Source organism: Syngnathus leptorhynchus, chromosome 2 (genome assembly GCF_054491065.1).
Source record: "Syngnathus leptorhynchus isolate UIUO chromosome 2, UIUO_Slep, whole genome shotgun sequence".
Lineage (NCBI taxonomy): Eukaryota > Metazoa > Chordata > Actinopteri > Syngnathiformes > Syngnathidae > Syngnathus > Syngnathus leptorhynchus.
Window position 1 is genome coordinate 1,065,016 of NC_141196.1, and position 12,629 is coordinate 1,077,644.

The 12,629-nt window shown below is 52.9% G+C and overlaps 1 protein-coding gene across 1 annotated transcript; it reads left to right on the plus strand.

The window, feature by feature from the left end:
- The first annotated feature begins 1,802 nt into the window (after nucleotides 1-1,802).
- On the plus strand, nucleotides 1,803-12,366 carry polr2a (RNA polymerase II subunit A). Its single transcript, XM_085905090.1, has 28 exons — nucleotides 1,803-2,153; nucleotides 2,678-2,810; nucleotides 2,892-3,028; nucleotides 3,101-3,274; nucleotides 3,338-3,619; nucleotides 3,688-3,849; nucleotides 3,926-4,146; nucleotides 4,222-4,354; nucleotides 4,422-4,546; nucleotides 4,624-4,834; nucleotides 4,905-5,114; nucleotides 5,175-5,343; nucleotides 5,430-5,524; nucleotides 5,597-5,800; nucleotides 5,863-6,085; nucleotides 6,154-6,337; nucleotides 6,417-6,588; nucleotides 6,659-6,764; nucleotides 6,874-7,079; nucleotides 7,577-7,840; nucleotides 7,930-8,137; nucleotides 8,215-8,315; nucleotides 8,383-8,670; nucleotides 8,755-8,958; nucleotides 9,038-9,215; nucleotides 9,290-9,403; nucleotides 9,664-9,813; nucleotides 9,895-12,366. Exons 1-28 carry the CDS (start codon nucleotides 2,067-2,069, stop codon nucleotides 11,043-11,045), a joined length of 5,892 nt encoding a protein of 1,963 aa, XP_085761216.1. The 5' UTR covers nucleotides 1,803-2,066; the 3' UTR covers nucleotides 11,046-12,366.
- Nucleotides 12,367-12,629: the final 263 nt, after the last annotated feature.

Consider the following 12,629-nt stretch of genomic DNA (forward strand, 5'->3'; position numbering starts at 1 on the left):
AATATATTCAATGTAGAAATGATGTCGCTGCAAATGTGATGAAATGAAAACATGTATCCCTACTTTTAGCCAAACGTGTTGCTTAAAGGTACGACAAATATGCATTACCAATAGTTGGCTAGCAAAATGGCTTCTGTATTCCACAACAATTCCGGAATCCTCGGAATAAAGGCCCGACAGCTTTGTCGTTACACCTCGTTAGTCGTATTCTTCATTTATAAGTGAAATAGGCCGTGCGAATTAATCTCGTTTAAACGCGCGGCTTTCTAAGCGGGGCATTAACGACGACGTTATCGCCCTGGGCTCCATTTTCCCTTCGGTCTGTCGGCTAAACTCCGCCATGTTGTCCCGCAGCTAAGCTAGTTCCAACGAAGCTCTCGTCCAAGTCGGCTGAGCCCCTTGGTTGAAATAAAAAAAACAGTGCGTCGTCCTTTCAACGTGATATGACGACTCGGGTCACTCAAAGGCGGCGAGAACACGATGCGATTCAAGTCGAAGGAACAGCAATGACGACAATTGTGACAAACGTGAAGCGGCGCCAAGCTAGCAGTGATGCCGAAGGCTAAGCTCTGATCTTAACCATTACAAAATGTCCCCAAAAGGAAAACCGCGATCATAGAAGGCCAAACAGTCGAAAAACATAAAATTTGAGAGCCACGCTAAAAAAATAATAATAATGTAATAGCCTTGAGGCGAACATTCTGAACACCATTTAAACTAATCAGTTCGAATACATATACGCTTTACGGGATACGTTTCATACTAAAATTTCATGAAGACAAGTTTAAAATGACAGAGACCCGACATTTTGCTAGCCAACACTTTGGTCACAATCGAGAACACTTTTCAAAATGCAGGCCTGCGACCAAGTCAGTCGTTTTAAAATAGTGAAAATGTATCAAAACAATCATCGGTATCGGTCCTTGGTGTCATAAACATAATGAGCAACGTTTCAACATCACTATTCGAAATACAGCGACGTGACAACAATTAGCAATCACCGAAGGCTTCCCCGGATTTTCCTACTCGGCATGCCGCCTGTCCCATGCGGCGTCGGGCCTTCGTATTCAGGAGAGTCCGAGGCTTTCGACCAAGTCCCATGAAATCCCCAAAAAGTGTCGATGGTGGAAATCCCAAACGTCGACGCTGATGGAAAAAATCTCAACAAAAAGTCCAATACACGGTGTTTTGTTGTAACAATACACTGTGATTCGACAATAAGAGTTTGTTTTAGTGGACATTTGAACGGGCCTCGGCTCTGAGCCTCCCTTTCTTAGCGCCCAGGCTCACCCACAGCGAGACGAACCAGGGAACAGACTTTTTTTTTTTTTTTTTTGCTTTGAGGGAAGAAATCCACATCGGCTATCCTCGGCAAACATCGGAAACGGGGCGGATTTTGTTAAAATTATACAAGGACGAGAAAATCTCGACCGTGATTGGACAAACATTTCCCCCTACTTAACATTAACGAGAAAACGCACCAATTGGGTGAAGCGCATTTGCCATTCGCACATTCCAACGTTTGTCATATGGAGGTCCGCGTAATCGGTAGCGAGTTGGCCAATAAAAACGGATTTGGAGCGAACCAACGCCCGCCTTTTTTTGTGATTGGCTGTGAACCGAAACGGGCACGTTCATTGGCTCAAGGTAAGACAAACTAATTTATTCATCGCGCTCACTAACGCGACCAATGAACGTCGCCAAATAGCGTAGAATGTCCCGCCTAGCGTAGCGTCAGACCCTGCCTCGTTGACTGGGAGACCCCGTAGCAGGCGCCCAGTCTATATAACGGCTCGTTGGGCGTTCTACAGCTCAGAAGCGCTTTGAGCGCACCACGGTGTAGATCGGAAAAGGGAGAAGGGCTTCTCGGTCGTCTCCTGACCCGATTAAAAGCACGTTGAACTCGAATCGAAAAGGCGATTGACAACAGAGGTCCCTCGGATACCGCCACCGGAGACTTTCCGGTCACCGTTGGTGGCCTGCTCGGGACCGTGGTGAATCCTGAGAGCCTGTTCCTGCTCACAAAGCGACGTGTCGAGGAAGGACGCGTCTTTTGAATAGACAGGATGCACGGACCGCCCTCCGGCGACAGCGCATGCCCCTTGCGCACGATCAAGAGAGTTCAGTTCGGCATCATCAGCCCTGATGAGCTTGTAGGTCTTCTTTCTGGGGGGGCAACGGGGGAGATTGCATTTCTGCATTGACAAATCATACACGCGTCTTCCCCGATCTCGCGACGGATGTTGTACTGTGGCATTTGTAGCAAAAGGCTCGAGTTACAATGAACAATGCTAGCCGTTAGCCTAGCCTAGCTCGCCGTTTCCCGGCTTGGACTCGAGCTAACGAGCACGTTCGGAGAAGTTTACAAACATGAAGCACACCACTTTCAGTCCAAAGTATTCATGTGATCTTTTACAATAGTTTCTTTTGCCACAAATGAGCACTGTACGCGAGATGTTTACTGCTCCCCACCCTTTGTTGTCGCATTGTAATGAAAGGAGTAATACCCATAAATAAGAAATAAAAAATACATTGGAAAAAAAAAAAGTCAGATATGGATTTTTTTTTCCCCCTTTCTTACTCTCAAAGTGATTGTCGTGCAATCATGAATGAAAAATGACTGTATGGCGGTGCTTCGGAGAATTCAAGCACTGATTCAACATCTTGTCTCTTTTAGAAACGAATGTCGGTTACAGAAGGGGGTATCAAATACCCCGAAACGACAGAAGGCGGTCGTCCCAAACTTGGTGGCCTTATGGACCCGAGACAAGGTGTCATCGAGCGAAGTGGAAGATGTCAGACGTGTGCAGGTACAAAGTAGTAACGGCGTGGTAACACCTTTTTGCGCGGAGCGGACTTGTCTGACACCGGCCTTTGCTCTTTTCCCCCAGGCAACATGACTGAATGCCCGGGACACTTTGGGCACATTGAACTGGCAAAGCCCGTCTTCCACGTGGGCTTTATTTCCAAGATCATGAAGGTTATGCGTTGCGTCTGCTTCTTTTGTTCCAAGCTACTGGTGGATGCCGTAAGTATGCTTCACATTGCGTTTTAGTCTCTCCTGTGGAAATGTCAATAAAAAAAAAAAATCCATCTCCAGAACAATCCAAAGATCAAGGACATCCTTGGCAAATCCAAAGGGCAACCCAGGAAGCGCTTGACGCACGTGTACGAGCTGTGCAAAGGCAAAAATATCTGCGAAGGAGGCGAGGAGATGGATAACAAATTCGGGATGGAGCAGCAGGAGACGGAGGAGGACATCACGAAGGAGAAGGTATTTGACAAAAGTTTCTGGTCTTGCATTCCAAGCGTTTGACGTGACTCCGACCATCGACAGGGACACGGCGGCTGCGGGCGCTACCAGCCCGGAATCCGCCGCTCCGGCCTGGAGCTGTTCGCCGAGTGGAAGCACGTGAACGAGGACTCGCAGGAGAAGAAAATCCTGCTGAGCCCCGAGCGCGTGCACGAGATCTTCAAACGCATCTCGGATGAGGAGGACGTCATCCTGGGCATGGATCCCAAATTTTCCCGACCCGAGTGGATGATCGTCACCGTGCTGCCCGTGCCGCCGCTGGCCGTCAGGCCCGCCGTAGTCATGCAGGGCTCCGCTCGGAACCAGGTCAGACTCCGATATTTGTGACCGATATCGAACGGACGACTGAAGCTCCCGATCCGGTGTCCCCGCAGGACGACCTGACCCACAAGTTGGCCGATATCGTCAAAATCAACAACCAGCTGAGGCGAAACGAGCAAAGCGGCGCGGCGGCTCACGTCATAGCGGAGGACGTCAAGTTGCTCCAGTTCCACGTGGCCACCATGGTGGACAACGAACTGCCGGGCCTGCCCAGAGTACGTTTCGGGCCCGAAAGGTCTGTTGGCGCGCGCAAACGGAAAATCACGTTTTCTCTCCCTCCGCTTTTCTCAGGCCATGCAGAAATCGGGCCGCCCTCTCAAATCCATCAAACAGCGTCTGAAGGGCAAGGAAGGCCGAGTACGAGGCAACTTGATGGGCAAACGTGTGGACTTCTCGGCGCGAACCGTCATCACCCCGGATCCCAACCTCCAAATCGACCAAGTGGGCGTCCCGCGATCCATCGCCGCCAATATGACCTTCCCGGAAATCGTCACGCCCTTCAACAATGACAGGTAAGGAAGAGGTTGGAGAACATCCCGTCGCGGAGGAACAATCTCACCTGCTTTTTTTTGTTTTTGTTTGGTTAGACTTCAAGAGCTGGTGCGGCGAGGCAACAGCCAGTACCCGGGAGCCAAATACATCATCCGCGACAACGGCGACAGAATCGACTTGCGATTTCACCCCAAACCGAGCGACCTTCACTTGCAGATCGGCTACAAGGTGAGATTGGAGTGGAAAGAAGGAGGAGGCCCTTGGAAAAGTCTGAGCGGTTCCTTTCTCCTGGTAGGTGGAAAGACACATGTGCGACGGAGACATCATCATCTTTAACAGACAGCCCACGCTGCATAAAATGTCCATGATGGGTCACAGGGTTCGGATTCTGCCCTGGTCCACATTTCGACTCAACCTAAGGTAGCCATTTGGCTTTCTTTTTTCTTTCTTTCGAGAAAGTCGTGTCAAGTTCCCGCGGCCGTTGTCTCTCTCTCCAGCGTCACCACGCCTTACAACGCCGATTTCGACGGCGACGAAATGAACCTGCACCTGCCGCAGTCCCTGGAGACCAGGGCCGAGATCCAAGAGCTGGCCATGGTGCCGCGTATGATCGTCACGCCGCAGTCCAACAGACCCGTCATGGGCATCGTGCAGGACACGCTGACGGCCGTGCGCAAGTTCACCAAGAGGGACGTCTTCTTGGAGCGGGTGCGGAGTCGACGCCGCCGACTCGGCATCTTTGAGGTTTTGGGCTAACGGCGCTCCTCCTCCCCGGCAGGGCGAAGTCATGAACCTGCTCATGTTCCTGTCCACCTGGGACGGGAAGGTACCCCAGCCGGCCATCCTCAAGCCCCGCCCGCTCTGGACCGGCAAGCAGATCTTCAGCCTGATCATTCCCGGCCACATCAACGTCATCCGCACGCACAGCACCCACCCGGACGACGAAGACAGCGGCCCTTACAAACACATCTCGCCCGGCGACACCAAGGTACGCCGAGTCGGCAAAAGGTCCCGGCGCCGGCGGGCTCACTTTTGTGTCTGCTTTCAGGTCATTGTGGAGAATGGCGAGTTGATCATGGGCATCCTGTGCAAGAAGTCTCTGGGAACGTCAGCCGGTTCCCTGGTCCACATTTCCTACCTGGAGATGGGCCATGACGTCACCAGGCTCTTCTACTCCAACATCCAGACGGTGGTCAACAACTGGCTGCTCATCGAAGGCAGGGCTCTAAAGCACGACGCTCGCCGCTGATTCTGAGATTCCGCTTTGATCGTCAACAGATTTTTTTTCTTCTCTCTCCCGTAGGACATTCCATCGGTATCGGCGACTCCATCGCAGACGCCAAGACTTACCTCGACATCCAGAACACAATCAAAAAAGCCAAACAGGATGTGATCGAGGTAAGCGCGTCGAGCAAGCGGTGACGCGTGACCGCACGGGGCAAACCCGCTTACCGTCCGGAATCCCGGCAGGTCATCGAGAAGGCCCACAACAACGAGCTGGAGCCCACCCCCGGCAACACGCTCAGGCAGACCTTTGAGAACCAGGTCAATCGGATCCTCAACGACGCCCGTGACAAAACGGGCTCCTCGGCTCAGAAGTCGCTGTCTGAATACAATAACTTCAAGTCCATGGTGGTGGCCGGATCCAAGGGCTCCAAGATCAACATCTCGCAGGTAAGGAGAGGCGGAGCGCTCAAAGGCCGGCGGCGCAAACTCAACTCGGGCCGCTCCCTCAGGTCATCGCCGTGGTGGGGCAGCAGAACGTGGAGGGCAAACGGATCCCCTTTGGCTTCAAGCACCGCACGCTGCCTCACTTCATCAAGGACGATTACGGTCCCGAGAGCAGAGGCTTTGTGGAGAACTCCTACCTGGCCGGCCTGACGCCCACCGAGTTCTTCTTCCACGCCATGGGAGGCCGAGAGGGTCTGATCGACACGGCCGTCAAGACGGCCGAGACGGGTGAGCAAAAAGAAAAAAAGCTCCCTATTCGTTGGGCTGGCTTGATTTTTTTCCCGTGTATCTTCCAGGTTACATCCAGCGGCGTCTGATCAAATCTATGGAGTCGGTCATGGTCAAGTACGACGGCACGGTGCGAAACTCCATCAACCAGGTGGTGCAGCTGCGTTACGGCGAAGACGGCCTGGCGGGAGAGAACGTGGAGTTCCAAAACATGGCCACCCTCAAACCCTCAAACAAAACCTTCGAAAAAAAGTAGGGCCCGTATCGGCGCCGACTCGGGCTTTTACGAGGGGACGAGTCCACCCAACGTCGTCCCGTCCCTCCCGTCCAGGTTCAAGTTTGACTGCACCAACGAGCGAGCGCTGAGGCGAACGCTGCAGGAGGACGTGGTCAAAGACGTGATGACCAACGCCCACGTGCAAGGCACACTGGAGAAGGAGTTTGAGAAGATGAAGGAGGACAGGGAGAACCTCCGAACGATTTTCCCCACCGGCGACAGCAAGGTGAGCCCTCGTCCGGCCGGACTCATCGATTCGGCGACTCACTCCTCGCGATTCCACCCCTCCCCTACAGGTGGTGCTGCCGTGCAACTTGGCCAGAATGATTTGGAACGCTCAGAAGATCTTTCGCATCAACACGCGGACTCCGACGGACCTCAACCCGATTCGAGTCGTGGAAGGTTCGTCAGAAAAATACTTTTATATCCCGTGTCGAACCGCTAGCGGCCACCGCGACGCCCCGAGATGACTCGAAGGATGAAAGTTGAGACTTAGCTGAAATGTCTTCAGGCGTGGAGGAGCTGAGTAAGAAACTGGTGATCGTCAACGGCGAAGACCGTCTCAGCAGACAGGCCCAAGCGAACGCCACGCTTCTCTTCAACATCCACCTTCGCTCCACGCTGTGCTCCAAGCGCATGACGGAGGAGTTCCGCCTCACCACCGAGGCTTTCGACTGGCTGCTGGGAGAGATCGAGACCAAGTTCAACCATTCCATTGTGAGTTCAGCCCCCCGCTGGGCGCTTCCGATACTTTGACTTTCGACTTCATTTAGAGTTTCTTTCATTTTGTTTACAAAGCAGGTTTGTTCATTTGGGTTAGTTTGAATGAGTTTCTGTTTTCATCCAAACTAACTCCACAAAAACTATTGATTTCAAAACAACCATCCACAAATCAAATTTATGTCCGCAGATCTCTTGTGAACTTTCTTGAAAGATATGAAAAAAAAGAAAGAAAAAAAAGAATTTTGTAATGTCGTTTCAGTTATCATTTTTTAAACACTTATTTGATTTTGCTAAATGATTGATTGAATGATTTTTTTTAAATGGAATGGTCATGGAAATATTTCTAAACTGTTGTTTATGTTGTGAAAGAAAAAACTTCAAAAGAACTAAAATAGAAAAAATGGTTTTGTCAAGCTAAAATGCTCTCAGTTATCCCCTTATTTGAAACACTTATTTGATTTTTTTCAAATATTGTTCACGTCCTCCCCCAGGCCCATCCGGGTGAAATGGTCGGCGCTCTGGCCGCTCAGTCTCTGGGAGAACCGGCCACGCAGATGACCTTGAACACCTTCCACTACGCCGGCGTGTCGGCCAAGAACGTGACACTGGGCGTGCCCCGTCTGAAAGAGTTGATCAACATTTCCAAGAAGCCCAAAACGCCCTCGCTGACGGTCTTCTTACTGGGCCAGGCCGCCAGGGATGCCGAGAGGGCCAAAGACATCCTGTGTCGCCTGGAGCACACCACGCTGAGAAAGGTGAGATTATTTTTCAACTCGCTCGCTCCGTCATTCCCGGTTCAGCGTTTGCCGAAGTGACCCCATAAAAAAAAAAAATGTCATTTCAGGTGACCGCCAACACGGCCATCTACTACGACCCCAACCCCCAGAACACGGTGGTGGCCGAGGACCAGGAGTGGGTCAACGTGTACTACGAGATGCCGGACTTTGACGTGACGCGCATTTCCCCGTGGTTGCTGCGCATCGAGCTGGATCGCAAGCACATGACGGATCGCAAGCTGACCATGGAGCAGATCGCAGAGAAGATCAACGCAGGTGCGTTTGCGCCTCGAGACGTCCCCCCCCACGACGGCGGCCGGCTTTTTTAACGCTCGCCGCGCACGCTCGCTAAGGTTTCGGCGACGACCTGAACTGCATCTTCAACGACGACAACGCCGAGAAGCTGGTTTTGCGGATCCGAATCATGAAGAGCGACGAGAACAAGTTCCAAGAGGTGAGAGAAAACAATCCCCCTCCCACCCGAGTCGCCGGGGTAAACTCAAATGACTTTGTCGTCCCAGGACGAGGAGGTGGTGGACAAAATGGACGACGACGTCTTCCTGAGGTGCATCGAGTCCAACATGCTGACGGACATGACGCTCCAAGGCATCGAGCAGATCAGCAAGGTGTACATGCACCTGCCTCAGACGGACAACAAGAAGAAGATCATCATCACCGAGGACGGCGAATTCAAAGCGCTGCAGGAGTGGATCCTGGAGACGGACGGCGTCAGCCTCATGAGGGTCCTGAGCGAGAAGGACGTCGATCCCGTCAGGACCACGTCCAACGACATCGTGGAGATCTTCACGGTAGGGCGTCCGCTTCAAATGCCCCCCACCCCCATCTTAACGTCCTGCCTGGATGAGAAACACGCTCGGCGTCCCGTCCCGCAGGTGCTGGGGATCGAGGCGGTGCGGAAGGCGCTGGAGAGGGAGCTGTACCACGTCATCTCCTTTGACGGTTCTTACGTCAACTACCGCCACTTGGCCCTGCTGTGCGACACCATGACGTGCCGCGGTCACCTGATGGCCATCACGCGACACGGCATCAACCGGCAGGACACGGGGCCGCTCATGAAGTGTTCCTTTGAGGAGACGGTGAGGGCGGGGCGGGCGGGGCTTTGTCCGATCTCGCGCCGAGAATGCAGCTTTGACGCTCGGCGCCCTCTCGCTCTAGGTGGATGTGTTGATGGAGGCGTCGTCCCACGGAGAAAGCGACCCGATGAAGGGCGTGTCGGAAAACATCATGCTGGGCCAGCTGGCTCCCGCCGGCACGGGTTGCTTTGACCTGCTCCTGGATGCCGAAAAGTGCAAGTACGGCATGGAGATCCCGACAAACATCACCGTCGCTGGCCGTAAGTGGAGATGATTTCCGAGAGGATGGGGTTCCTTTTGCCCTCCGTTTCTGACGGCTCGGCTGTGTTTTTAGCCACCGGGATGTTCTTTGGCTTGGTGCCGAGTCCCATGAGCGGCCGCTCTCCCGCCATGACGCCTTGGAACACAGGAGCAACACCCGCCCATGGCGCCTGGTCTCCCAGTGTTGGTGAGTGGACGCCCCAGCAACTCCAAAATTCACCTTTGCTCATTTTGGGAAGCTATTTGTGCTCTTCTCGAAATTCCGGGACAAGGTTTATATCAGGCAGGTTTGGCGCCATCGTGTGGCAGCTCGGTGCCGACGAACTATGTTGAAGTGAAACCTTCGGACGGAGTTCAATTTAAAAAAAAAAAAAAAGAAATCCCCTCAATAATAAGTCCTCCTTGCATGTTTTAACTTGTTTTGTGACCTTCCATTCCGTCCTTCAGGAAGCGGCATGACCCCCGGGGCAGCCGGCTTCTCCCCGAGTGCAGCGTCAGACGCCAGCGGCTTCTCTCCGGGCTATTCCCCGGCTTGGTCGCCCACTCCAGGGTCCCCCGGATCCCCTGGACCCGCCAGTCCTTACATCCCATCTCCAGGTTAGCCAGACTTTAGAGTTAGCGCTGGAAGGAGTTGAGGAGAAGCGACGAACTAACCGCCAATGTACCTTCCCTTTGCAGGTGGCGCCATGTCGCCCAATTACTCGCCCACTTCGCCCGCCTACGAGCCCCGCTCCCCCGGGGGCTACACGCCCCAGAGTCCGGGCTACTCGCCGACGTCGCCTTCCTATTCCCCGACGTCCCCCTCGTACTCCCCTACCAGCCCCAATTACAGCCCCACGTCCCCCTCCTACTCGCCCACCTCGCCGAGTTATTCCCCCACGTCTCCCTCTTACTCGCCCACCTCGCCTTCCTACTCTCCGACGTCTCCCTCCTATTCGCCCACCTCGCCGTCTTACTCGCCGACATCTCCCTCCTACTCGCCGACGTCGCCCAGCTACAGTCCCACTTCGCCCAGCTACAGCCCGACATCGCCCAGCTACTCCCCCACGTCTCCTTCGTACTCGCCCACCTCGCCCTCTTATTCCCCGACCTCGCCGTCGTATTCGCCCACCTCGCCGTCTTACTCGCCGACGTCTCCCTCCTACTCGCCGACGAGCCCGAGCTACAGCCCCACGTCGCCCAACTACACCCCCACCTCGCCCAGCTACTCCCCGACGTCCCCCTCCTACTCCCCGACCTCCCCCTCCTACTCGCCGACCTCCCCCAACTACACTCCCACCAGCCCCAACTACTCCCCCACCTCCCCCTCGTACTCGCCGACCTCACCGTCCTACTCGCCCTCCAGCCCGCGCTATACCCCGCAGTCGCCCACCTACACGCCCAGCTCCCCCTCGTACAGCCCCAGCTCGCCCTCCTACTCGCCCACCTCGCCCAAATACACCCCGACTTCGCCGTCGTACAGTCCTAGCTCGCCAGAGTACACCCCCGCCTCCCACAAATACTCCCCGACGTCACCCAAGTACTCCCCCACCTCGCCCAAGTATTCGCCCACCTCCCCTACTTATTCTCCGACGACGCCCAAATACAGCCCCACCTCGCCCACCTACTCGCCCACCTCCCCGACTTGCACACCCACCAGCCCTAAATACTCCCCCACCTCGCCGACGTACTCGCCCACGTCGCCCAAGTACTCGCCCACGTCGCCCACGTATTCGCCGACCAGCCCCAAAGGCTCCACGTACAGCCCCACCTCGCCCGGATACAGCCCCACCTCGCCCACCTACAGCCCGGCCATCAGCCCGGACGACAGCGACGAGGAAAACAACTGAGGGGCCGCGGAGAAGAAGCGGGTGAGGGCGGAAAGCGCCCGTAAGCCCACCACCACCATCATCTGACCACTTTGTCCTGCTATTGCTTCCCCAAATAGTTGATTTGAAAATAAACTGCTTTGCCTTAAAGTAGGCAAAAAAAAAGGCTGCCTTTTTCAGTTTCATAAATAATGCCCCACCCCACCAGGCAATACCCACAAGGAGAAGAAGAGCTGGTTCATTTTTTTTTTAACTTTGAATTGTTGGGCGTCGAGCTATTCTGGAATGGCGAATGTTTAGCCAAAAACCTTTCCAGAACACAGATTGTAGTGTGCTCCGGCGATGAATGGATGAACGGTTTGGTTCCCCTTGCCCTGCCCTGCCCTGCCCTGCCCTGCCCTGCCTGCCCCTTGTTTTTTTTGTTTACTTTCTGCTTTGTAAGGCACAGGAGCGAGAACATGCGTCATCGCTGCTGTCATCCAAAGACTGTAGCATGTCTTCAAACGACCACCAGCATCCTCCCATCTGGCATTTTCGAGGCTTTTGCATCAAAGACAGTTATTCCCGTCGCGTGGGGGAATGAATTTCTTTTGTCTTTTCATTTTGACATGATGTAGAAATGGGCGGAGCTTTGGGCGTCGTTTGCATGTGGGGCAAATGAACCTTGAAATATTTCCACCCCCTTCCGGGGTCTTGCTAATAACGTTTGCCTTGTTTTGGTTGAAATCATTTTGACGATACCATTTATTTAAGACAGAAGGTTTAACTACTATTCCGTGTGAATGATTCCCCCCACACACACACACACCTGTTTGCTATTGGTGACTCAACGTGGCTAAAGACGCACACACCCTAATTCCCCAAGGTTGTGACCCCACATGGCAATGTCCTCTTCTTGTGATTGTTTTTGATTAAGCGGCCACAAGATAAGTGGCTTGAGTATGACAATTATTTTTTTTTTTTTCTCGGATATCGTCCCGTTCATTTAACAAAGTTGACTTCCTTACCTTTTGCCGCTCGCTGTTCAGCCAATGTTATTTTCCTGTCGACAGGGGAGTCCTGCAAAGAATAAATGTACGCGGTTGAGAGGATGGCACCTCGTGACTTTTCGTAATGTTTTGTTACTCTGATTCTTTGTTCTATGTGTATCCACTTCACTTGCCTTGTCAAGGGGGGGGGCGCTGTCTGGACTGTTGAGAAACATTAGCTTGTACAAATTGAGCATCGGAGAGCGAGACAGGGTAAGAATGAAGTATATGTGCCGCTATTTGGAAATAATTTCACGGTCTCGTGTTGTTCTCTGTTTTCGACTTGGGAAGAAATAAAAGTTTTACAACAACAAGTTTGTAGCTTGTTGTTTTTTTTGGAGGGGGGGGGGGGGTTCATCTGTAAACATATTTGCACTATACCATAACAATCTTGTCTCATAGTTCCATTTTGCAACTGGCTACATTTTGCCCTACCACTAATCGCATTTACATTGCAGTCGACAAAAAAAAATAAAACAGATATAATTCAATCAAATTCGCTCTTACAAAGAGAAAATTTGATCAACTTGAAATTGAATCTTTGATTAAAATGAAAAAACATTTTCTTTCAATAGCT

Bases quoted from the DNA above. Each gene is read 5' to 3' on its own strand.
- polr2a (XM_085905090.1), top strand. From the start codon at position 2,067: ATGCACGGACCGCCCTCCGGCGACAGCGCATGCCCCTTGCGCACGATC. The intron at 5,525-5,596 runs GTAAGCGCGTCG...GAATCCCGGCAG, and splicing joins CCAAACAGGATGTGATCGAG to GTCATCGAGAAGGCCCACAA. The intron at 6,589-6,658 runs GTGAGCCCTCGT...CCTCCCCTACAG, and splicing joins TCCCCACCGGCGACAGCAAG to GTGGTGCTGCCGTGCAACTT.